The sequence below is a fragment of the Hemicordylus capensis genome, chromosome 5 (genome assembly GCF_027244095.1).
Source record: "Hemicordylus capensis ecotype Gifberg chromosome 5, rHemCap1.1.pri, whole genome shotgun sequence".
Lineage (NCBI taxonomy): Eukaryota > Metazoa > Chordata > Lepidosauria > Squamata > Cordylidae > Hemicordylus > Hemicordylus capensis.
In genome coordinates, this window is record NC_069661.1 from 117,265,952 (window position 1) to 117,292,679 (window position 26,728).

At 45.5% G+C, this 26,728-nt stretch overlaps 1 protein-coding gene across 8 annotated transcripts in view; it reads left to right on the forward strand.

The window, feature by feature from the left end:
- LCORL (ligand dependent nuclear receptor corepressor like) overlaps nt 1-26,728 on the forward strand; it is a 142,978-nt gene that overhangs the window by 69,841 nt on the left and 46,409 nt on the right. For all 8 annotated transcript variants that reach the window (XM_053254212.1, XM_053254217.1, XM_053254215.1 and 5 more), the window contains one exon: nt 20,599-20,850. In XM_053254212.1, the coding sequence (XP_053110187.1) occupies nt 20,599-20,850 (252 nt within the window). The remainder of the gene's footprint in view (nt 1-20,598; nt 20,851-26,728) is intronic.

Consider the following 26,728-nt stretch of genomic DNA (forward strand, 5'->3'; position numbering starts at 1 on the left):
GGGTGGGAGGAATATGTATCTTTAAATTGAAGTGGATTGGACAAATTTTTGGATTTTTTGGTTTTTTTTTTTAAAAAACCTATCCAAAAAGTCCTATAACTGGTTTGTTTCATGGCAGAAAATTACATAAACTTCTGGAACAAACAATATAATCTGGATTGTGATCCATTGTATCCATAAGAACTGGGTTTCTGCACCTGCACAGAGACCTCCTGGGCTGACTAGCTAGCTCCTCTTCGCGCCCCGCCCATCTGCACGTGCCTTGCAGATTCCGTTGGAATTGACGGTTGGGGCGCCTCTCCTTCAGTTTTCTCTTGACCGCCAAAGCGCTTACACCTCTTGGCTGTTGCTCCTCAATTGTTATCTAAATTTTGACTTCGGACTGTTTGACTATTCTTCTACTGAACGGATTAATTGGTTTGACTTCAGAACGAACAACGGACTTGATTTTGGGACTCTGATTCTAACTACGAAGTTTGTACAGGACGGTTTTGACTCGGATCGGCGAACGGACTTGATTACGGACTCTGCTTTGTTTGTTCCTAAGATTGTTTACTGATTTTGACTCGGAACGGCATTGGACAATGGAAGCTAAGAAGACCTTCAAACGGTGTGAAAAGTGTCGAGCAAAGTTGCCTTCGACTGATTATCACGACGCCTGTTTGATGTGCCTAGGAGAGAATCATAACACGGCGGCGTGTAAGATATGCTGCTCGTTTTCAAAACAGACTAGACAAAATAGAGCTCTCAGGCTTCGAGCAGCGTTATACGAGGAGGCACTTCGACCGCCAACTCCTCGTCTGTCGGCGTTGATGAGTTCCGGGTCGACATCGGGAGCTTCGATGTCGAAGGAGTGCGGTGCGTCAGGCTCCCCGGGATTGGGTTCCAGCGGGTCTGCTGATACGTAGTCTGAAACCGCTGTTGACACTCTGTTTAAGAAACCAAAGGAGGTTTCCAAAAAACGGAAGCATAAGGACAAAGATCGTTATGCTTCTGAGAGGGAAGGTCGCCATTGTGAGGAGTCTCGACATCGAACTCCCTCACCGACAGCAGCACAGATTTACGACGTAGACTCGGCTGAGTCCCCTACAGCCTCGACATCGACACCTTCGGTATCGACGGTCAGGATGGTTTCGGCTTCGACATCGACTTCTGTCTCGACATTGACACCAGCGTCGACATCGAGATTGGACCAAATCACTCTGGGACAGGCATCGACATTGGAATCGACACTGGTGTCGGCGTCGAGGCATTTGCAAGTCTCGGCATCGGAGCCTCCCATAACTGCCCAGGCGGTGTATGCCATTCCTCCGTCGGCGTCCACGGTTCCAGAGCAGATTTTGAATGTGAGCACCACTCCTTCGTCGGTGTTAACGGCTTCGACATTGAGGAGGATTCCTCATCTTTTGTCACCGGCATTGACGCCGGCACAGTCCCCCTCGACGCCGAGGACTCCGAGTCTGGCTACACACGGGGACGGACTTAGAGAACTGCTGGAGTCGAGTTCGAGTACCCCCCTCGGGTGCAACGTTTCGCGGCTTCCTGTCGGCAGGCTTAGACGAGGGTCCTGGAGGTGGAGAACTGGCTGTTCTGCCTCATACTGCCTCACTGACACCGGCAGTGATCCAGGATCCGCGAACCGATGTCGGGTGCTCTATGACGTTGCTGCAGCCAACTCATTCCTGCGGTTTCCGCCATGGTGTGCCGGATGATTATGCAGAGTTCTTGCGTTGGAAGGCGGCACAGGTAGAAATGCAACCAGTGCAGGGGCTGCAGAATTTTGTGCAGGCTGGACAACTTGCTCAGCCGCTGCTGCAATCAGATCAGGCGCATGCAGAGCATCAGGGGGCGTCTGTGAACTTACCTATACAAGCACCATTGGCGCAAGTTCAAACTTACCTTCCAGGGAATCCACAGTTACCTGTGGTCCAGACGAGAATGCCGGAAAAACCTGCTGGGAAAAGAAAGAGGAAGGCAACACCTCCTCCTTCTGAACCATCATCTTTACCCTCTGATGACAGTGAGGACGATGAGTCGGGACCAGCCTCTGACAGGGATGATATCAGCCGTAGGTCAGACCCCCCTTCGGATGTGCCACCAAAGCTATCCACCTCGCCAACTGAGGAATTGAAAGCTTACCATATCCTCATAAGGGACATCGCTGAAGCCCTGGGCATGGACGTAAGCTCTCCGGATGTGGACGTTGCTGACCCGATCTATAATATGATGAGGCGGTCTAAGACTTTGCATCCTGTTGCCCTCACCATGATTCCTGGGATAGACAAGGCTGCGAGGGTTGCATGGGACTCAGTGGGGGTCGGGGGTCCGACTTCCAAGCGCATTGAGAATTTGTATAGGGTGACTGAAGGAGAGACCTGTTGCGCCATCCTATACCGAACTCCCTGGTTGTCAGTTGCGCTTCATCCACCAAGAGTGGACACTGTCATTCCACGCCTGCTGACAAAGAGGGGAGGAAAATTGACATTATGGGTCGAAAGCTCTATAGCACCTCCAGTTTAGCAATTCGTATTGCTAATTATGCGGCGTGTATGGCACGCTATAATCATTTACTTTGGGATGCGCTCTTACAGGATTCATCCTCTTTATCTCCGGAGGACTTCCAATGGAGATTTAATGATGTGTACGAAAGAACGGCAATAACGCACCAACAACTGAGCGCATTCAAACACTTGTCAGAGACGGAATTGAGAGCAATGGTGACTGCAGTGAGCTTGCGCAGACATGCGTGGCTTCGCTCAGCAACCCTGCAGACAGACATGAAAGAGAAAGTCGAGTCCTTGCCATTTGACGGCAAAGGCTTATTCCATGAGGACACGGATACGTCAATGGAGACGTTAAAGAAATCTAAATTCACGGCCCGCACCTTTATGGTGCCTTCGAGCGGTTCCAGCTCAACTGCAAGGAGCCGCACTTATTATCAGAGAAAGAGTGATCGGTATCGGGACCGCAAAGAATACCGAAAGCAATTTAGACCTTACCAGCGCGGTAAGGGCTTTAACCAAAAACAAAAAGGAAAAACAGCTCGTCAGGGCAACAAGGACGCCTCCAGCAAGAGCTTTTGACGGGACTGTTCGTCCACTGCATCAGTTTTACAGCAGCCAATTACGTCCAACGCTACAATCCAGGACCCACTACATCGGCCCTGTAGTTGCCAGGATCGACATCAAACTGGCAAGCCGTGCGCCAGCATGGCACAACATAACATCCGACTGGTGGGTACTAAGAATAGTGCAGACTGGATGTGCATTGGAGTTCGAGACAAGGCCTCCCTTCTCTGGACTGGTCTATACGCCGGCCACAGAGGTGTTGCGGGAGGAGGTCAAGGTGCTGCTGGAGAAACAGGCGATCACGCGGGTGCACTGGGCGAACAGGCTGACCAGCTTCTATTCCCGGTATTTTCAGATACCAAAGAGAGACGGTGGAATAAGAGCCATAATGGACCTGAGGGGGCTCAACCTCTTCATTCGGACCAAGAAATTCAGAATGGTGACGCTGCAGGGAATCCTGCCTCTGCTGGTAAACGAACAGTGGGCAGTTACTCTGGATCTCAAGGACGCATATTTTCATATCGGGATCCAGGAGAGTCACCGCAAGTACCTCCGGTTTACAGTGGGGGCACAGATTTATCAATATGTGGTGCTTCCATTTGGACTTTCTACTGCGCCCAGAGTGTTCACAAAGGTGATGGCGGTGGTTGTAGCCCACCTACGAACTCAGGGCTTGAGGCTGTATCGGTATTTAGACGATTGGCTCGTGGTGAGCCACGACAGGAGTTTACTTATCCGCCAAGTGCAGATGCTGCTAGCCTTATTGGAGTGCCTCGGCATCAATGTGAATCGGAAGAAGTCGATACTCGAACCCATGACTTGAGTGAACTTCATCGGAGTGGTGCTGGACTTGGAATTGGCCAGGGCATTCTTACCTGCGGAAAGAATTACCCAAATGCACGAACTCATACGTCACTTTCAGAGGACTCCACGGCAGCCAGCAGTTCAAATCCAGCGGATGTTGGGTTTGATGGCATCATGCACCGCAACAGTGTCGCACACGCGCCTCCGCATGCGCACACTGCAGCATTGGTTTCTCCACAACTTTCGCCCCAATGTGGATGGCCAGAACATACACTTGACATTACCACGACATGTCCTCGCCAGCCTAGGGTGGTGGCTAGACATGGGCAATTTGGGCAAAGGAGTCAAGTTTGTGTCCAAGGAGCCCACCTCCCGGATAACGACAGATGCCTCGATGACGGGCTGGGGTGCGCATTGCGCCAGCGTATGCGTGCAGGGGACATGGACCCAGTTGCAGAGACTTCAACATATAAATTACTTGGAGCTGTTGGCTGTGTTCCAGGGCCTAAGGGCATTCGAACCTATGATAACGGGACAAGCAGTACAGCTGGAGTTAGACAACATGACGGCGATTGCCTACCTCAACCATCAAGGGGGAACAGTGTCACTGTTTCTTTGCCTACTTGCGAGAAAAATATGGGACTGGTGCATTCGACATTCGATTCACCCGGTGGCAATACACATAAAGGGTGTAGACAAACAACTGCTTGGCCGACAGGCTCAGCAGGGACATCAGTTTCAACCAGGGACACGAGTGGGAAATCAACCCGATGTATCTCGACAGGGTGTTCGAGATCTGGGGGGTCCCATCGATAGACTTATTTGCCACGGTTGCCAACAAAAAGTGTGTCAATTATTGTTCGCGTGCGGGCATAGGCCAAGGGTCCCTGGGGGATGCTTTTCAACGGGCCTGGAAGACGGGGCTGTTATATCTTTTCCCCCCGCTGCCGTTAATGGGTCGTGTGGTTGCGCAGATATTGCGGGACCAAACGAAATGCATACTTCTGGCTCCTTGGTGGCCGCGCCAACCGTGGTTTGCCGCACTTCTGGGAATGTCTCATTCGGTGTTCCACAAGTTCCCCAAGGCTCCAAACCTTTTACAAAGAACACGGAAAGGTGTTACACCCCGATGTGCACTCTCTCAAGCTGACCGCTTGGAGAATCAACTATTAAACAACATCTTGCTGAATAGTAGGCGTGCGTCAACAAGACGCAGTTATGCCTGCAAGTGGAACCGCTTCAAGATGTATATGAAGGGGAAGAGTGTCACGCCATTGCGTGCGAACCCACGGGATGTGCTATGTTACCTGACATCGCTCAAACTGAGTGGATTGGCGAATGTCTCCATTAAGCTGCATTTGGCTGCAATCTCGTCAAAGCACAGGGGATGGGATGGATCCACGGTTTTCTCCCACCTGGAATGTAAACGTTTCCTGAAGGGTGTTAATAACCTCTACCCACCTGTGCGCAGCCCAATGGAGCAATGGAGTCTGTCCTTAGTGCTCTCTGCCCTAACGGAGGCACCGTTTGAGCCACTGGCGACTGTTCCACTAAAGTTTCTGACCTTGAAGGTTGCATTCCTGGTAGCCATTACATCTGCTAAGAGAGTGAGCGAGATGACGGCCCTGCGGATGGATAGACCCTACACTCAATTCTATCCCCACAAGGTTGTGATGCGTCTCGATCCAAGATTCCTGCCAAAGGTGGTAACGGAATTCCACCTAAATCAAGACATAGTGCTGCCAACTTTTTTCAGTAGTCCGGAGACGGACTTAGAGAAGGCCCTCCACATGTTGGACGTGCGTAGATCACTCCTATATTATTTGGAGAGAACTCATGACTTTAGGAAGAGTAAAAAGCTTTTTCTCTCCTTCTGGGGGCGTAGCAAAGGCCGTCCAATCTCTCGCCAGAGACTTGCTCACTGGCTAGTGGAGCTTATTTTCCTCGCCTATAAAAGCCAGAAGATAACACTGCCGAAGACGGTTCGGGCTCACTCTACTAGGGCCTACGCAACGTCTGCGGCACATCTGTCAGGCATTAAAATGGCAGATGTTTGCCTGGCGGCAACATGGTCATCACATCTACCATTCGTAAAGCATTATGCTCTGGATCTGCGGATGGCTAGGGAGGTGAATTTTGGAAGATCAGTGTTGAAACGTGTGTTGGCATAGCTGGGGGTCATCTGCACCCGCCTGCTTATGGGGTAGCTTGCTAAACACCCAGTTCTTATGGATACAATGGATCACAATCCAGATAAACAGGTTGCTTACCTGTAACTTATGATCTGGATGTGATCCGTTGTATTCATAAGTCCCTCCCAGCCGGCCCCGCTGCAGAGTGCATGGACTAGTGGATGCTGGTGTGCGGATCGTCACTTATATGGCGGTCTGCGAGAAATCTGAAGGAGAGGCGCCCCAACCGTCAATTCCAATGGAATCTGCAAGGCACGTGCAGACGGGCGGGGCGCGAAGAGGAGCTAGCTAGTCAGCCCGGGAGGTCTCTGCGCAGGCGCAGAAACCCAGTTCTTATGAATACAACGGATCACATCCAGATCATAAGTTACAGGTAAGCAACCTGTTTTAATATTTACTCACTTATTTACTATGCTCAAGTTGATTTGCAACCCAGAAAGTCTGAGAACTGTGAAGCACGTGTTGTGCTTTTTATTTTTATTTCTTTAGAAATGCATTATATGTCCAGGCTGGTTGGACATGTCCAAAAACCTCACTCACACTATTTACACTGTATGTCATCAATCAGTATGATTCTGTAATGATATAAAATGTTAAGGAGGCCCCGCACATGCTGATTCGCCCCCAGCCCCGCACCCCACTAGGGACAGCACTGCATACAATCCTGTGATATACTTTTTGTTTGATGAGGGATACCCTATGTAAAAGTTCATCTCTATGTAAAATTTAACCACATAAATCATTGTTTACTTGCTCAGATCATCTAGTTCGGTGTCCACCAGATTTTCCTTTGGACTGTCACAAGTAGTTCACTAAATTCTGTTTGTTTCCCCCCCCCAGCATTTTATCATCAGAGATTTATTGTCTCTGAAAATGCAAGTTTCATGTAATAGCCATTAAGACCTATCTTCACGAATGCATCCATTATGTATTATTTTCTATTATTCTGCTATGGGATATTGTGAGGTATTGTTGTGGATTTTACTTTGTGGGACTGTTTTCCCCAAGCTAGGAAAGTCAGTTACAGATCCCGGTCCCAATACAATTTAACCACCATAGACTGATTTTTGTAATGATGATTTTAGTACTGTATAAGATTTTTTAAAATGGTTGTGATTTTAGCACTGGTATTATTTAATAATTATTTAAATATAAAACATAATTAATAAATGCATGAGTCAATTGCAAGCAAAAGAATTGTGTTCAAAACTGGGGAAATGAATAGATTGCTATTAGTGGGACCTGGAACCTAGCTGCTGAGATTAAAGTTTGTATGTTTGACTGGATGCACACCTCATTCTACTCACCACTTCTATCAAAATATTGTAGGAATTGGACAAAAGAAACAGATGAATCTCTTCTATCTTCTGCATCAGCTAAAACATTTATTCAAAATTACAGCTTAGAAATGTAATTAGATTGCTATGATGCCAGGACTGCAAAATGTCTGTACAGGGAACCAGAAGAATTTCTCAGCACTAGAACTGTATGAGTCACTTGGGGCTTAGAAAACGGTATGTCTGAAAGAGGCAATTTCCTTCTCCTTCTAGTTGCAGCCCAAATACAGCCCTCACTGTGATAACTGGAGAGGCAACAGAAGAGGACTGCGTATTAGTCATGCCCCAAGCCAAACCTTCTTCTGGGCAGTTGCTTCTCTACAAAGGCAAAAGAGAAAATCACCAGCAGTGAAGTTTTTTATTTAACCCAGCATTATGTAGTAGTTGCACAATTTACTCTCCATTCTTCTGGAATGGGGACTATAAAAATGGACCATTGCATTCTAATTAGTCATTAGAGGAAAGTGAGCAGAGTTAGCCAAACCTATAGAGCTAACTTACAAGGGAACCAGCTCTACATGCATGAGGGAGCCCCAATGCCAAAGTATCCAAAGCATCAAAGATAACAGAAAGCAGCCAGGCATGTTAAGCATCTGTGCAAGTTTAGCAATGAGATGAGGAGGTCAGGGCACTAATTCCCATTCCCCTCTTAAAAACTTAGCTCCCTTTGTAATCTTTGAATCTTTCCCTTAGAAATCTTAGCTTTCCATGTAAAAAAGCTAAATAACTCCCAAACAATTACTGGTTATGAAGATAGAAATCCTAGAAGGAAGTGGGTTCTATCCATTGTTTTTCATAGAGTGTCACATGTATGACTACATACCTGTTGGGCAGAAGTCAATGTGTACTTGATGTAGTGAGCTCTTGGCTCTCAATGAACAAATTTGTTCCCTTGAAGCCAAGGTAGAAGCTGAGAGAGTCAGAGATTTTTGGATGACATTTTTAGAACGTGATAGAGGCTGATAGCTTATCTGACAGAGAATAAGGGTCTTGAGGGAAAATGTCTTTTCAATGAAAAGAGAAATGATCCTTTAGAAGGGACTTGCTGCTTAGGTGACAGTCTCATATTCTGCCATGCTGAGGATACTCCTGCCAAGGGGTGGGGTATCCTGATTGTGAGCATACAGTAGTGGGTTGTGGATGTCACAAATCATATGGTTCGTACTGGGGAGGATAGTGATGTGGATCTGGATCGAGATCCATAAGTATGGGGTTCTGCGCCTGTGCAGGGACCATATGGTAGCCATGCCGCAGCTTGTTAAGGCATCCAAGCCCCACCCCCATGCCGACAACGTGCTATTTAAAGGCGGGCTGGACGCCATGTTCCTCAGTTCTTTTCCAACCACCATCACGTTTGGACCTCGCTCTGTCACTCCTATTGTTGGATGTTCCTCAATAAGTTCATCGGATTTTCTTTCTTAAAAAAACGAAAACAAAAAAGGATGGATATTTTAGTATGTCAATTTTTATGGTTGACGAAGTACGTTTGGTGTCTTTTTTTACTTGGCTTGGCTGACGGACTTCGACTGGCTTTTGACCCATGGAACGGACCTAACCACCCTTCTTTGCGTCACGAGATGGCTGAGGAGAAAAAGTCCTTCAAGAGGTGTGAGGGTTGTAAGGCCAAACTCCCCTCTAAGGACCTCCTTGATTTGTGCCTTATCTGCTTGGGTGAGGAACACAATGTGTCCTCTTGTAAAATTTGTTTATCATTTTCCAAGCAAACTCGTAAAAATCGGGCAGTTTGTCTTCGGGCTGCCATTTGCGATGAGGTTTTAAGCCCTTTGACACTTGGCAAGCCACGCCCGTTGACCTTGACATCGAAAATTCGCCAAAGTCAGCCTCAGCTTCACCATCATTATCGACTCCACATTGGTCAAAGTCCTTGAAATCGACTTCAACACCCACATCAATGTTAATTAATTATAAATTGAAAATGTCTACCTTGATGTCGTCAACACACCATGAACCTTCAGTGTCGACCTCAGCGTTGAGATCTTCTCCCTCGACATCAAAGACAGCAAAGCATTTGACGTTGACGACCAATGCTCAAGACACTGTCTCAATACCGGGAACCTTGAAGGCAGCAAAGCGTCATGTTTCCAAGGCTCCCTCGACACTTCAGACAAAACGACAAAAGACTATCTGTCTAACGCAAGAGCATACTCCATCACCTTTGACGATCCAGCGTCGTCTCTTGACACTGTTTCCGTCTTGGGCATTGAAACTCACTCTCGACACGTCAGCAGCAACTGCGGTTCAATGTCTACAGGCCATTCATCCGTCGATACCGATGCATTCGATATCGAGGGCCCATTCCTTATCTCCGGCACCGACTCCAGTCTCATCTTCAGCACCATCGATGCTGACAGTTCGACAGACTGTCCCTCCATCGTCGACGCTGCATATTTCCGTGCTTTCGATGTCAATGCAAGTGTCTCCTTGGTGCCAGTCATCATTACCGACCTTCAATGTTGACAAGGACGAGGCGGATACTAACACCAATGCTGCCCTCGACCCATCCTTGGCACAGAATCTACTTTCAATATTGGACTCTTCTTCGAGAACTCCGTCGACTTCGATCTTTAAGGGTTTCCTTCTTGCGGATGTTGAGAAGGGAACCACCTCTGCTCCACCTCTGGTGTCCACCCTAGCTGCTGAACACCTACGTGAACCTATGCCTTGGCACACTTGCGGTTTTATGCATGTGCCCCCTTCAACCACCGCCGCAGCGGTAACTGTTATGGGCAGGTGCTCCCCGGCTGCACCATGTGACTACGAACCAACAAGGTCCTGGAGACCCTATATTCCTCTGATGTCTTCCCTATCAGTATCCACCTTGGCTCAGATGACCTCCAAGAGCCAGGCGGTTTCCTCTATTTCCAAAGCATCGCAGACTTTGCCGACTGCACAACAAGCCATGCAAACTACTTCTCCTTCCTTGCGCTCTATCAGTACCCAGACAGGGGCTTTGCCTCCTTCACAACACACCACCGTGGAAACTCAAACATGTGTTCCCTCTTCTCCAACTGCATCAGCCTCTGAACATTATGGTTCCTCCGACTTTGAATCGGACCCAGAAGATGTAGACAGCTTGGTGGATCCCTCCACTGATGTGCCCCCACCTACTTATGTTTCTCCAAATGAGGAAATGAAAGCTAACCATAAATATGTACATGCCATGTCAGAGGCACTATGTTTGGACTTATGGTTGGGGTTTTATACAATAGACAACCTGGTTTACAACTTTATGGCCAAGGCATAATCCACTCAGCCCATGGCCTTGCCCATGCTCCCAGTGGTCACCAGGGCAGCCAAGTGTGCCTGGGAAGTACTCCACACATCCACTCCTACGTCCAAGAGACTGGAGAGTCTGTACCACATCCAAGAGAAGGATAATACTTACCTATTGAAGCATCCAGCTCCAAATTCTCTTGTTGATTGCACTTCTTCCTCCAAATCCAGAAGGCGCCACACAGCTCCACCTGAAAAAGAAGAATGGAAATTGGACTTGTTAGGGAGAAAAATTTACTCCGCCTTGTGCCTATCAATTAAGGTGGCAAATTATTCAACCTGTACGGCCAAATATAATCATGGCCTCTGGGAATCTCTTCAGGGTGACCTGGACACCCTATCCTCTGAAGACTTTAAGAGAAAGTTTCAACAGACTCTTGAAAAACCTGCTGACCTAACTAGGCAGCAGTTAAGCATCGTGAAGCACCTTGCAGAATCAGAGTCCCGCTCTCTAACCGCTGCTGTGACCCTCCGCATACATGCATGGCTGAGATTCACCAATCTCCAGGCTGATATGAAAGGAAAGATCGAGGGCTGGCCTTAGATGGCACTGGACTGTTCAGTGATTGTACAGATGCCACAATGGAACAACTTAAGAAGTCGAAATTCACGGCTAAGATGTTTACTTCCCTGGCGTCAACCTCTACCTATAGTACGAGGTACCGTACGTACTCCAACAAACTTCCTTCAGGCAACAAGATCGCCATGATTTTAGGAGGCAGTATCACCCCTATAATAAATGCCCCATCAAGGCAAAGCCAAGGCGTCTCTGTCGCACTGTAACAAGCAACCGGGTTCTCAGAAGCACCTTTGATAGATGGTACTGCCCACTGGCACTACTCTTCTCCCCATTCCTGCCTGCAGAGGCCTTAACATCTGGACAAGCGGATTCCACCAACATCCCAGTATTGCCACGCAATACCATCAAGCTGGCAAGCCATGACCCTGCATGGCACTGCATAACATTGGACCACTGGGTCCTGAAATTCGTATCCTCAGGATACGCCATAGAGTTCAGAACGACCCCTCACTTTACGGGAATAAAGTTCACTCCACCATCCATAGTGTTACAGGACGAAGTGGAAGAACTGTTGAAGAAGGGTGCAATCACCCTGGTGCCATGGGCGCACAGGCGGGAAGGGTTCTACTCCCGCTACTTTCAGATCCCAAAGTGGGATGGGGCCATTATGGACCTCTGCCACCTGAACAAGCTAAACAGTGTCAGGAAGTTCCGGATGATTTCGTTGCAAGAGATACTCCCCCATGGAGAAAAGTGGCTTGCTACGCTGGATCTAAAAGACACCTACTTCCACATCAGCATCAGAGAACAGCACAGGAAATACCTACACTTTACTGTAGGCCAACAAGTGTACCAATACAATGTCTTGCCCTTCAGACTTTCCACCGCCCCGAGGGTCTTTACCAGATGCTGGACGGTTATGATTGCCCATCTGAGAACCAGGGCATTACTATTTACTCTTATTTGGACGACTGGCTTCTGAACTCCAAAAACAGAGGAGAGTTACTTTCGCAGATCGAATGTGTGTTAGCTTTTCTCCAGAACCTGGGCATCCGGGTCAATTGGAAGAGATCCTGTCTGGAATCGGTACATGTGACTACTTTCATAGGGACAGTACTGGACACGATAACCCAAAGAGCATACTTACCAGAGGACAGATACATTTGCATCCAAGATCTGGTACATCTCTTTCCAACAGCATCCGCTACAGCCAGCTCAATTAATACAACGCCTCCTCGGCCTGATGGCTTCCTGCAATACAGTGATATGTTATGCGCGACTGAAAATGAGAAAACTGCAACTATGGTTTCTGTCAGTTTTCCATCCCAACACAGACAGTCAATGGAAATGTCTAGATCTGCCACCACAAATTCTACAATCACTATCATGGTGGTCAGACTGCAGAAATCTCCTGGACGGAGTCCCGTTCCAGACATCTTCTCCGTCAGTTTGACTAACAACGGATGCATCTCTATTGGGCTGGGGCGCCCATTGCAGAGGTCAGCAAATTCAAGAGAAATGGTCCGCACACCAGGCCCAGTTGCATATCAACTTCCTGGAGTTGCTAGCTGTCTTCCAGGTACTACAGGCCATCTTGCCTCTGATACAGAACATGGTTGTACAGGTAAAACTGGACAATACAACAGCCCAAACTTATATCAATCGCTGGGGAGGGACTGTGTCTCGAAGCTTGTGTGCCCTAGGTGTTCAACTATGGCACTGGTGTATCCGGCACCATGTCTCTCCAGTAGCAATCCACATCAAGGGCCTGGAGAATGTCCTAGCAGTCGACCTCCGTCGAGTATTTCTACAGGACTGTCAGCATGAATGGGCACTCAAGATGGAGTACATAGTGCCCCTCTTTGACCACTGGATGGAACCATCCATAGACCTATTCACGACCTCCTCAGACACAAAGTGCACCCGCTTCTGCTTGAGAGCAGGACACGACCCACAATCCCTAGGGGATGCTTTCCAGCTGGATTGGTTCCAGGAAACACACTACATGTTCCCTCCTCAACCAATAATTGGCCAAGTGGCAGCTTGTCTCCTGACCACACCAACACCTTGCATTCTCGTGACACCTTGGTGGCCCAGACTACCATGGTTTCCACAGCTTCTCAAACTGTCAGAGAATCGTTATAATCATCTTCCTCGAGTTCTGGACCTCCTGTCCAAGGACGACGGACACGTCCTCCACCTGGACGTCGCTACTCTCCTTCTGACTGCTTGGCGAATCTAAACCACATTCTACTCAGCCAGAGGAAAGCCTCTACCAGGCGTAGCTACTTGGGAAAGTGGCTTAGATTCAAAGCCTATGCTAGATCCCATGGTTTCCTACCAAGGTGAGCATCTGTCTGAGAAGTACTCCTTTATCTGACTATGCTGGAGACTCAAGGTTTGGCCAATGTCTCTTTGAAAGTCCATTTAGCTGCCCTCTCATCAAAACACCCGGGATGTGATGGCAAAACTCTATTCTCACATCCAGAAAGTAAAGCCTTCCTGAAAGGGCTCTCAAATGCCTACCTGCCTACTCGAGCCCCAGTGGAACCCTTGAGTAAGTGATTAAAGCACCAAGGAGATGTCCTTGGTGCTTTAATCACTTACTCAAGCTCCATTTGAGCCTATGGCTGCAGCATCCATAAAGCTTGTCTCCCTAAAGACAGCCTTCTTAATCTCCATTACAATGGCGAAACATGTACGTGAATTTATAGCTCTAAGAATAGATGCGCCTTATACAAGATTCTATCCAGATAAAATCCTAATGCGTCTAGACTCCAACTTTTTGCCAACTTCCACCTAAATCAGGACATCATCCTACCAACATTATTCAGAGACCCAACGACCTCTCTAGAACGCTCCGTGCACTTCCTGGATGTGCACAGAGCGCTCCTGTTCTATCTGGCACAGACTAAGGATTTCAGGTCTTCCATCTGCCTCTTCATAGTCTACAAAGGCACTGCCAGGGGGCGCCTTCATTTCAAGACAAAGATTATCGAACTGGTTGGTCGAGCTCATCATGTTCACCTACAAGTTGCAAGGCAAGACCCCTCCAGAAGCTATCAAGGCCCATTCCACTCAGATATACGCTTCTTCAGCTGCACAGTTCTCGGGTGTCTTTTCCGGACATCTGCAAAGCGGTTACATGGTCCACAGAGTTACCCTTTATAAAGCACTACGCCATAGATGTGCACTCTGCTGCCAAGGCTAAATTTGGGAGAAGTGTTCTTAAAAGGGTGTTACAATAATCACTACTACACCCTCCTCCATTGGGAGCTTGCTAAGCACCCATACTTATGGATCTCAATGGATCTCGATCCAGATAAACAGGTTGCTCACCTGTAACTGATGGTCTGGAAGAGATCTGTTGACATCCATAAGACCCTCCCGAACTACCCCTCTGCAGTAGTGCTCTGCTACATGCGTACGTGTTTGTGTGCAGGCCGTTACTTCTTCCGACAACATTGATGAACTCACCTGTGTACCTGGATGGTCATCCTCCATGGCAGTCCTCCACAAACGTGGCGTCCAGCCTGCCTTTAAATAGCACGCTGTTGGCATGGGGGTGATGCTTGGATGCCTCAACAAGCTGCGGCATGGGTACCACATGGTCCCTGCGCAGGAGCAGTACCCCATACTTATGTATAGGGATGTGCACGGAACCGGCTGGCCCGGTTTGGTTCGAGTCAGAACTGCACTTGAACCTGACTGGACCATTTCGGTCCGGCACCCCTCAAACCCCCCTGGTTCAGTTTGGTCTTGGGGGTGGGGTTGTGAATTTTTTGTGGGTGATTGTTTTCCCATGCTAGGTCTCACAGAGGCCGATTTCGGAGACTGGTGGGGGAGGGTGAACCTCCACGTACCCCACCACCACCACTGCCCCAAAGAACTCCCCTGGAGGGAAGAAAAGGTTAAAAAAAAACCCAAAAATTCTGGGGGGGGGGTTTCCCCACAAACTGGGGAGGGGTGTGTTTGTTCCCAGTCCAGATGGAACTGGGGGGGGGTTTGGTTCGACCCCGAACCCATGAACCGAACCTCTGAACCATAGAACTGGTTCGCACATCCCTGCTTATGGATGTCGACGGATCTCTTCCAGATCATCAGTTACAGGTGAGCAACATATTTTTGTGATGCATGTTGGCACTAATGACGTTTGAAAACTAGTCAGGCAATCCTGGAAGCCAAATGTACCTTGCTAGATAGAATATTGAAATCTATGACCACTATGGTAGTATTTTTAAAAATTCTATCTGTTCCCTGTCCAGAGTCAGCTAGAAAGATGGAGCTGAGGGGGTCTCACTATGTGAATAAGATTGTGGTTTTGGGACGATGTATTTTGATTTCTTAGGTACTGGAGAACATTTTGGGACAAGCCAAAGCTATACCAAAGGGATGGGCTCCACTTGAACTGAAACAGAACATATTGCTGGTGCTGAGCATCAAAACGCTTGCAGGGCAGTTTTAAAACTGGCTCCTGGAGGAAAGCCAACAGAAGCTGCGTACATAAGAACAGCCCTGCTGGATCAGACAGAAGTCTAACATAAGATAAAACTTATTTAAAATGAGGAGACTGGTGAAGAGGACAAACAGAAAGTCAAAAAGGCCAAATCTCTCTCCAGAATGCTTGGAGGTTATTTAACAGTCACAATAATAGAAGCTCAGGTAGAATATATACCATAAAGTAGGAAAGGTACGCCAAGTCCAAGATGTTAGTATGGCTAACAAGTAGAATCAAAGATACAATAAAAGGTGAGGCGGTATCCTTCAGAAATGGATAGTTTCATCCAAATGAGAACAAAAAGGAACACTACTACTATTAAAATAAATATAACCAACACCACAAAACTACCTTTGAAAGCACCATGCTGTGCTGTTCAAGAAACACTAGTCCAAACTTTCCTTGGGTGCAAGGAGCTAGTTGTGTGCAGTTCTTTGGATCCTAGCCACAATCAAAGGGCAACCAAAATGATCAGGGAATTGTGCAAGACCCTCAACGGAACTATCTTTTAAAAATCTTATTTGCAAATAAAACATCAATTAGCAAATGTAACACATAGCAGGAAGAGTATCAAAGCCATACGACACCACATAAGATAAAACTTTAAAGTTGCTTTCTAGGTCAAAAGCATATTGAAACAGTAACAGTCAACTTGGTTCTAAAGGCAAATAGGGAGGAAGTCAAATGGAGACTTCAAGGCGCAAAGCGTTCTAAAGGTGTGACTCGCCATTGAGAAGTCTTGTCTGGCGTATCCATCTGTCAGATCTCAGCTGGCAGTAGAACATAGAGCGGTTTCTCGTTGAAGATCCATACTTGTGGATAGGTTCATAACGAAGGAGATTATGTGACTTCATTATTTTAAAAAATTTCATTCTTTTTAAACATATACATTTTGCAAGATGGTGGCAATAACTAGAATAGACTTTAATGCTTTGAGGTCATCCAGCTGCATACATGGAGCTGCAGTACCACCTGTGTTCCAAATTCTTATCCCAAAAGAGTAACTGGAGATGGGACAGCAGATGACTAGGGAACAAGCAGCATCAAGAGATAGTTTCTTAAACTGGTGCTGAACAGCTAACTGCAACCCTACACGGAAACATTGACAATACCAGCTAACTAATATATATCTTACAGCTTGCTTCCATCAGAGTTGGTAAATTAATCTTCAGGGTTATTATCATGTGAGGATTTACTTGTTTAGTGGTTTGTTGTAGAAAAAGCTACCTTACTATGTAGATCTCTGAAGTTGGAGGTTAGTGATATTTGCAAAAAATTGAGGCTTTCATGTCTTCACCCCATGGTTGCTGTTTTTGTCCACCATGGAATGCAAGCCCCTCTAGGCACAAATTGCTGTCATCTATATTGTGCACAGCTCATTGTACAATACAAATGCTGTGGAGGCATAGTGCTGCTAAAAAAATATCTTGTTTTTGTCCAAAAATTTCTTATAGAAATGCAGTTTGAATATATATCTGTGGATGCGTGGATAAATGCAGCATGTGTATGTAACTCAGAGCCAAGATAAAATTGCCTCTTTTTCTTTGAATATAGAAACATCAAGAAGCAGAAAAATGTGGTGGTTAAGCCATCAGCATGAATGGCACCCAGAAACTGATGGGTAGCCGTACACTTGTTTCACAACAGGGCAAATGTCTAGCCCTTTGTTACGGATGGACAGAACGTGTGGGTACTGTTCTGAAAACGTTTAACAGACATTGGAACAAATGAGTTCGGGTCTGGTAAAAATTGAGTAGACTGCAGAATTTGTTGTAGATCTATGCTGCAAATTCTGAAATTGCCTCTGTGCTTGCCGTGTGAGGCAAGGCCTATCCTGATCTAGGTGTGTCCCAGGCTATGCTAAGACTTTTATGCCCTTTTCAGACTAGATCCATTGGAATTTGGTGGATCCCATTTACTTCAGAAATTGGTCTGCCATAATCAGACCTGTTTGCCCTTCCTGCTGTCCTGCCAGCAATTTGAGTTTGGGGAGGAGTGGCAACTACCCATGGAGCCTCACCTTGCTCCTTTGTTAATGCCAGGTCAGTTAAAAATAAAATGGGAAACCATCCATGAACCTTGGTTCATTCACATCCCTACTCCCCATCTCTGACATCTTTTTAAAAGACTCTTATTCACACAGGTTTTTAACAAGAATTGTGATTTTAAGCCATTTTTAAATATGTTTTTATATCTTTTTAATATTGTAAACTGTAAACTGCCCAGAGAGGTGAGCCTGGGGCAGTGTACAAATATACAAAATAATTAAATAATCAGAACCTCTAGATCTAGCCTGAAAGTTAGTTAATGGGAAATCTGGCCACATCCCTATTGCTTGACTTCTGACACGGGGAAAAAAGAGGCTCCTGTAATTTGCAGCTGTTGAAGCTTGAGTACTCTTCAGCAACAGTCCTGGGCTGGCCCTATTCAACCCCAGTGCAGTATCAACAGGAGGAATTCACACCAGTCAGAAAAGGAGCTGGTGCGGGTGTGATGATCATGGCGTACAGCTCATGAAAACCCCAAATCCACAATCTCAGAAAATTAGAATATTACATGGAACCAAGAAGACAAGGATTGAAGAACAGAACAATATCGGACCTCTGAAAAGTATACAGTGTACTGTGCTTGATTGGCCAGCAAACTCGCCTGACCTGACCCCATAGAGAATCTATGTGGCATTGCCAAGAGAAGGATGAGAGACATGAGACCAAACAATGCAGAATTGCTGAAGGCCGCTAATGAAGCATCCTGGTCTTCCATAATACCTCATCAGTGCCACAGGCTGATAGCATCCATGCCACGCCGGATTGAGGCAGTAATTGCTGCAAAAGGGGCCCAAACCAAGTACTGAATACATATGCATGCTTATACTTTTCAGAAGTCCGATATTGTTCTATTATTGTCTTCTTGGTTCCATGTAATATTCTAATTTTCTGAGATTGTGGATTTGGGGTTTTCATGAGCTGTACGCCATGATCATCATAATTATAACAAATTAAGGCTTGACTTATCTCGATTTGTATGTAATGCGTCTGTCTCATATATCAGTTTCACCTTTTAATTTGCATTACTAAAATTAATGGACTTTTGCACAATATTCTAATTTTCCGAGTTTCACCTGTATATAACTGAGCCTTTATGGGTAGAGAAACATCAGTTACAGGTACTTCTCTCTCCTTTAAATTATGAGAACTCCAGACATAATTGTCTCCATCTTATCTTCATCTTCAGTTCACTCAGCAGTTTTACCAGCTACACATTTCCTGCTATTTTTGCAAAGCAGTGATCCTTAATTTCATTCAGAGTTGTGTGGGGAGGGTGTAGACTGGATATCGCCTTTGTGTTGCAAACCTGTTTGGGGAAGATAAGACTTTTGGGGGGAAGATTTTTCTTATGTGATGAGACTTCATTTTGTTGGACACAGAGTCAAAGAAAGAGCATTGGACCAATTGAATCTTAAAATGTTGGGAATTTTGAATCTCACAGTTTCTTCTTAGTGTTCAAAACAATTTGAGTGTATAATACAATCTTATGTATTCAGATGAGGCTCTTGGTTTGCTGAAGTAGTCTGTCAACAGGGCTGTCTCTGAACAGTACCACATCATTGTGTTTTCTTCCACAAGAATCTCCTGGAATTACTCCCATAGTGGCATACTATGAAAAATGTTGTGTTGAATAGGTTTTTTAGGAAAGCGCCACAAGTATGCCATCAGATGTTTTCCAGCTTCTCACAAATCTTCCTGAAAAATTCATGTAACCATTAATAAATTGTGAGTTACTTGAGAATTGCTTGAAGACTTCAGTGCAGTTTGGCCTCTTCTATTAGCAGGGGGACTAAGGGCTACTGTGGTGGGGAGTCCACACTATTTCCTAGGAACTATATCAAAGCAAGCTGAAGAACCATTGGTCAGAGAAGGAGCAGCTGCAGGAAGCTTGCTCCCCCACCCCAACCACGCCACGAAGAATACTGCTAAGGGCTGTTAGGCCATGTGTGAATTGATGCACACCGCTTCCAGTTGTAGGCAGAGGGTAAGATGTCAGTTGCAAGGCCAGAAGAGTCGGTCTGCATCACAAGAGCAGAATCTTTGTGGAATCCTCTTGTGCTTCTTTGTTGATGCTTCAGGAAACCTTTTACTTGTATTCACTTTGATTTAAAATAAATAATTTAAACTGCTTTGAATATGTTTTATCCTAGAAAGTTGGGGTATAAATGCCTAAAAATATTAACCTAGCATACAAAGAAGAGGGAGCATGCCTATTACCAGTGGAGTTCTTGTTACCCCATTGGAAGATGCATGCTGCTTTGGATTATCCTTCACTCAGTACTGCTCTTTGAAAAGCAGTTGACAGCTAAATTGAAGGCAGCGCTTTTAATAACTACAGCTGCTTCTACCACTGCTGCCACCTTCTGCCAGTGCCAGGCTAAGCAGTCGCATTGGGTGTGGACCAAAGGAGCCACGGGTGTCTGTGGATGGCAACTGCATGTGCAGTTGAGGCCTTTCTCTGCTGCTGTTTGTTTGTTTGTTTATTTGGGTTTTTTGGCTGCAAGTATTTCCAAAACTGAAGAACAAGATTATTTTTCATCTAAGTGTGGTCTGGCTCTTCAGCACTGGAGGTGTAGCAGGAACTGTGGGGAAATCTTTGGTTGCATGTGCAGTTGCCTTGTGTACATTTGTACTCAGGCCTTTGAATTATAACCTTTGACTTTATTGAGAAGACAGTACTCAGGGTAAGTGTTGAATTAAATAGCTACATTTCAATAAGTGTGGAGCATACTGGCAAGTTCATAAATACACTGCATTTAGTCTTACAGACAAAGTTAATAAAAGTGCACCTTTATTTCATTTCATATGTTTATTATGCTATTTTTCTTCCCTCATAGATCTTCCTCAGAACTGTGATCCTAACATTCCCCTAGTTGCTCAGGAATTAATGAAAAAGATGATCCGTCAATTTGCAATTGAATACATTTCAAAAAGTAGTAAAATGCAAGAAAATAGAAACGGTTCATCATATGAAACGAGTTTGATACATAAAGGTATCCAAATGAACCAAACAGAAAATTCACTTCAGGAAGAACAGGATAGCCCTCTAGACCTCACTGTGAATCGAACACAAGAAAATACTCAGCAAGGTAAATCTCTTTCATTCATGTTTGTTTGATGTTATTGGAAATACATTTCATAGAGATCTGTTATCTATCTGAAAACTATCCTGAATCAGTTTTTAATGACTTTCATATATACAAAATAATTTGCAATCAATTAGTGAGTAAAAAGTAAATGTCCCAGTCCAGAGATCTCTTGCACGTATGACTGCCCTATTCATTTTAATGAAAGGATGTATTAATGAAAGAATTGCACATGTATTCCTTTGCTTGTGCATATTCTACTCCTCCTTTCAAATGAATGGAGAATCTCTTGGGATACAGTTGCTTGGTCTGCAGATTGAAGCTTCTATGTATGTGAATAGTTGCTGGACAGGGTAACTAATGGAGAAAGCAATTGCCACAACCTTGTAAACAGTCCCAAAGTGGGTGAACATCCATCTTCTGCTCCAGTCACCTAGCCATCAGGCCAGGGAAAGGAAGCAGTAGGGAAGCCAGATTATTGTACTTGTACTCACAAACACAGCACAATAAAAGTTCTGGATCCGATTCCTGCTGATGACTCTCCTCAATGCAGAAATCTAGGGGAATAGCTGCATTGAAGACTTGATTGCAGACTGCAATTAATTCAAAATAAAGGTGCTAGGCTGCTAATTGGGGCCACGCAATGGGTTGTCCTCTGGTTGGTTGGTTGGTTGGTTGGTTTATCAATCATATTTTAATACCACCTGATATGTATATCTCTAGGCAGTGTACAAAATTTAAAATATTTAAAAGTCACAAATTAAAATACATGACAATAAAAGCAATAGAATAAAATTATTAAACAGGTTTTTAAAAAATTATTAAAATTAATTCTAATTAAATGCCTAAGAGAACAGGAAGTTCTTCAGGTTCTTCCTGAAAACAAACTGAGAAGGAGATGCTCTTATTTCAGCAGGAAGCATATTCCAAAGCCATGTTGTTGAAATTGCTCCACTGGTTTCTGATCTGTTTTTGAGTACAATCCAGAATGCTAATGCTTACCTTTTAAAGCTCTGCACAACTTAGGATCTAGATACCTCATGGACTGTCTTCCTTCAGATCAACCTGCCTAGACACTGTGGTCATCATTCAAATGTCCCACTTTCTAAGGCGATTTGAGTGGCATCTAGAGAGAAGACCGTTTTTGCCAGTGGCATCTTTCTGTTTGAATGCTCTCCCTAGTGGAAGTTGTTTGGTGAATATAGCAAAGACCTTTTCCCACTCACATACCTTTTAGACAGTTATTGACTATGGGCTGGTTCAGACATCATGCAGAATCTCAGATAAAACTGAGCTCCATGTGACGTCCCTGGGCTTAGAGAGTACATCCCCCTGCCCCACCACAAGCCCCACATGAGCGTCAGCTTCCTATAAGCGGAAGTCTTAATACCCAAGAGAGGAGAGCTAGTCTTGTGGTTGCAAGCATGACTTGTCCGCTTAGCTAAGCAGGGTTTGCCCTGGTTGCATATGAATGGGAGCACTGTAAGATATTCCCCTCAAGGGATGGAGCCGCTTTGGGAAGAGCAGAAGGTTTCAAGTTCCCTCCAGGGTTTCTCCAAGATAGGGCTGAGAGAGATTCCTGTCTGCAGCCTTGGAGAAGCTGCTGCCAGTCTGTGAAGACAATACTGAGCTAGATAGACCAATGGTCTGACTATGGCAGCTTCCTATGTTCCTATGTACATTGGGTCAACTTATTACATCTGATTTTCTTTTTAAATCTTTTAGTAGTTTGAGAATTTAGTTTGAACTACCATAGATAGCTCCATTGATTGATTCATTCATTCATTCATTCAGCTAATTGACAGTTGATTTAGCTTAAGCATTTGTTAATAGGGCTTTTTGGAATAGAAAACTGCTGTCTGAGAAACTTCATCATTATTGTAGGCAGACCTCTCCATTCACAGACCTGACATCCGTGGTTCCACATATCTGTGGTTGGGTAATTGACACCCGACCTTAGCATACACCGGGGGTGGGGGGATTGTTTTAAAAGGTTTAATTGTGCGTATCCATGGTGTTGTGTGGCTGGAAATGACCTCTGAGGTAATTTCTGGCAACCATTTTCAGAAAGGGAGCCATTGAGCAGATAATTTAAAAAACAAAACAAAACATTTTTTCCATAATTTTTCATGGGGAATTGGGACTTTGTTTGGCATTCCTGGACAGCTGGAGACCCACAGAGCACGATAGGGCACTTTCCCCCCTTGGGGGGATATTTTTCACTAAATTTTGCCCCCTTTCCAGCCCCCAGGAACCTAACCCCTTTTTCCTTTTGCCTTAATGCTCTGTTATCCACAGTTATAGTGGAGAAATGAACCCCTGCGGATAATGGGGTTCACCTGTGCTAGATTTGGAACATTCAGGGGATGTACCTAAATCAGTAACTTCTCTCTATCAAAATGTTAGAGATATGGATAAAATTAATTACATACAAGCACTCTGGAATAGGGAGCTTGAGTGTCCTATTCTTTTAAATCAATGGCAAGTGGCCTTGAAGGCAGCAAAGTATACTTCTTTAGACTTCAGAATAAGATTAATACCTAATTGGACACCACAAATAATGTTTAGGAAAGCAGACTCCCAAGTGCTTGCAATGCAGTTCAGAGGATGGAACACTCACACATATGGTCTGGGCTTGTCCTGTTGCTTCGGTTGGAAATTCATAAAACCGTTAACATGATTGTACAGTGATGTTTGGTTGTTGAAGATGTTCATGTCCTTTTGGGGTATGCCCCCAAAGTATAGAACTTATCTATGAATCAAGAACAATGGATTCTTAGAGTATGAAGATCCTTAGAGCAAGTTTACTCCTCATATACAGTTGTGGATTATGGACATACTAGCTGACTCGCACGGAGCATCTGTGCGCTCTTTGGGGCCAGCTATTCCTCCCCATCCTGTCGCATTCTCTCTTGCCCTTCATCCCCCCGCCCCATTCTCTCATGCCCCCTCCCTCCTGCCCCTCCCCCCTTTCCCCCGCCCCCTTGCCCTCTCGCCGGCACCTCCTCTCCCCTCGCCTGTGCCTGGCAGTCCTGCCGCTGCCTTCTGCTCCCGGCGGCCAGGCGGTCCCGCCGCCGCTGCCTCCGCCTCCCAGCAGCCAGCCAAGGCCGCTGCCACCTCCTTACCCGGATGCCCCGCCGCTGTCCTGCCTCCCAGCGGGCCAGTCCCGCCTGAGCCGTCCCGCTGCTGCCGCCTCCCAGTGGCCAGCCAAGGCCAATTCCGCCTCCTCACCCAGGATGGCCTGGCCAGACCAGGCTGTTCCTCCGCCACCTCCTCAGGCCGAGCAGCGGCCTGCAGCCACCGCCATTTTCTCTTGCCCATGACTCTTGCCCCCAAGGCCTGAACTCTCGTAATGTGTTGTGAGAGTTCTGCCGCCAAATCCAGGACACGCATGCCGGCTAAGAGAATTAAATATATAGATGTTCTTTTGTACAATTTTTTGACAAAATGGAAAAGAGGAAATTTTTGCAATTTTGTCTAATTTTAATGAATTATATGGATTTTGAAGATTATATTTTTAAAAGAAGGGGGGTCAACCTCTTTTTCTTGCTCCCCCATCTGGGTTTTTTGGGTGGTTTTTTTGTTTTGTTTTGGTGTTTGTTTTGGGGGGTATTGAGATAAATAGTCTATTTTAAATATGAAGATTAAGAGGGAGGGTGTGTGTGTGTGTTGTTTTAATTTGATTATATATGCAATTTAGTTGTATTTATTATTTGAAATAAAGAAAAAGTTTTTTAAAAAATAATCAGAGATTGGTCTTGTCTGAATTGCTCAGGTTTGAATTATTCTAACCTACTTTCTTTAGCTAACCCGAGATCTGTACCCAAAAACTGAAGGGAGTTAAAGATCCTGGGATATCTGAAGCAAGTGGGTTGATAAGCAGAGATTGGTTGGTTTGGACAATGCAACTAATCTCAGCTTATTTTAACCTAAATAGGAGGTTGCTGCTCACATGGGGAGGTGAGGAGAGAGTGTGCCTCTTGAAGCCCAGTTATGTTGTTTATCATTGTTATCTGAAGTTCTGCATGGCGTCTTAACCAGCTCTATATCTTGTGGGCTTTTCCTGCTGTGTCTTATTGTTGCTCAATGTGTTTTTGTTTCATTGGTGGTTCTAATTTTTAAATTTCTTGAGCCATCCAGAGATAACATGTGTTGAAGGACCTGATAGAACTTTTTTTACATTTATATGTCTCCTGCCTTTAACTGCCAATAGCTGACTGGAGGCAGCCAGTCCTGTCTTCCTGTCTCTGATGTCACTTGTGCAGTTCAACAGAGTTCATTTTTCATGGGTTGAGTTGGATGAATGTTTGCCTGTGGGCAGATGCCTGCTCTCATTTTCAAGGCTGAATTTCTACTAAAAGTGCTATGAGCTGCAAATTGAGGGCTCAGGGACACATTCCTGTAAGTGAATAGCCCTTTAGGAGTGAAGGGAAAGCAGTGAAAATTACCCTACCCCACCTTCCACTGCTTCCGGACAGGAAGAAGAAGCTCTTTCTGTCCCAACAAGGCTCCTTCCATTGCACTGCAGGGAATGTCAGCCAGGGACTGCATAGATGTGCTAGCAGAGGTTGTGGTGGGTGGGTCCCTGGGTGGGTCAGGTGTAGCAGGAAGCACACACACTTTGCCTTGTGAGAGCAAGCAAGGCATAGTCAAATAAGCAGGAGATCAGGAGCCATAGATCAATCCGTTTGGGCAGGCAATCACATTGGTGGGGTTGAGGGCCCCTCAAAACTTGCCTCATTCTGTGAGTCCTCTCAGTCAGAGTAAGGCTCAGGAGTCACAACCACTTTACCTCAGGAGCCCCTGGTGTCCAGCTTAGGGGTCATGACCCCTTCATCCTCCATGTCAAACTTGGGTTTTGTGACTGAGTGTAAGAGCCAGGCTTCAGGTCTCTGTGTGCTCCGTCTTTCTTTCTGTACATGAAACGAGGAAATGAGAACTTTTCGCTTCACTTTTGAACAAATCAAAATTCCTCAGAGCGTTTAAAATTGTGTAACTCTGGTTTGCTTTAACTAGCATCTGAAATCAGGATCTCAACCCATGAAAAATGAAACAAAAAACAATACAAAGAACAGTAATAAACCAATGCAAGGAAGATCAGTAAATAAAAGAAGCACTGAAAAAATGGTAAAGAATTTAAAAGCCTGGGAAAATAAAAAGTGCCCAAAATTGGTGTCAGGAGAGCTTTCCTGGGGAGAAATGCTTTTTCCAAGAAGGTTCTTTACTCTGTCATCAGCTGCATCATCCCAGTGGGGGCATCTGGAGGAAGGCCTCCAGGGGTGACCTCTGTGTAGAGGCAAACTTATGTTACAGACAAAATTTCTGCATGTCCTCTCTGAACCCATTGGTTTTAAAAACATATTAAACATACAGACATTTCTTGGGAGAGCTCAGAATTCTCTTCTTAAACATCAGTAACTTCCTTCAGAGAGACAAGTGGGATCTCCTGGAAATTTGAACTTCTGCCATTTTTCAAATAATGGAAGCTAATGATCAAGAATTATTTGTTAAATATGGCTGCATAAAATAGAATAGGTCTTTTCCCTCCTCTTGATATTTTACCATGTGACTTACCAGATATGTATAATAACTGACAAGATACTGTAAATACCTTGATGAGACTCCTCCATATTGGAATTTACTAGAATTTGCCTGGGCTGTTATTAAACACCTAACATCTGAGGGAGACACTCTCCTTAGTTTCTGTTTGCATAAATTCTCTGAGGCTATTCTCACGCACAGCCAGGACCGGGCTAATGAAGCAAAGACCAGTCTCAGCTGCTCGTAAGAAACTCCAGCAGCCGTGCAGCTGCCAGCAGCTCCTCAGCGGCAAACCCACCAAAGAGGCCCGCCTCTTTCTCATGACTACCTGAAAGGGCTA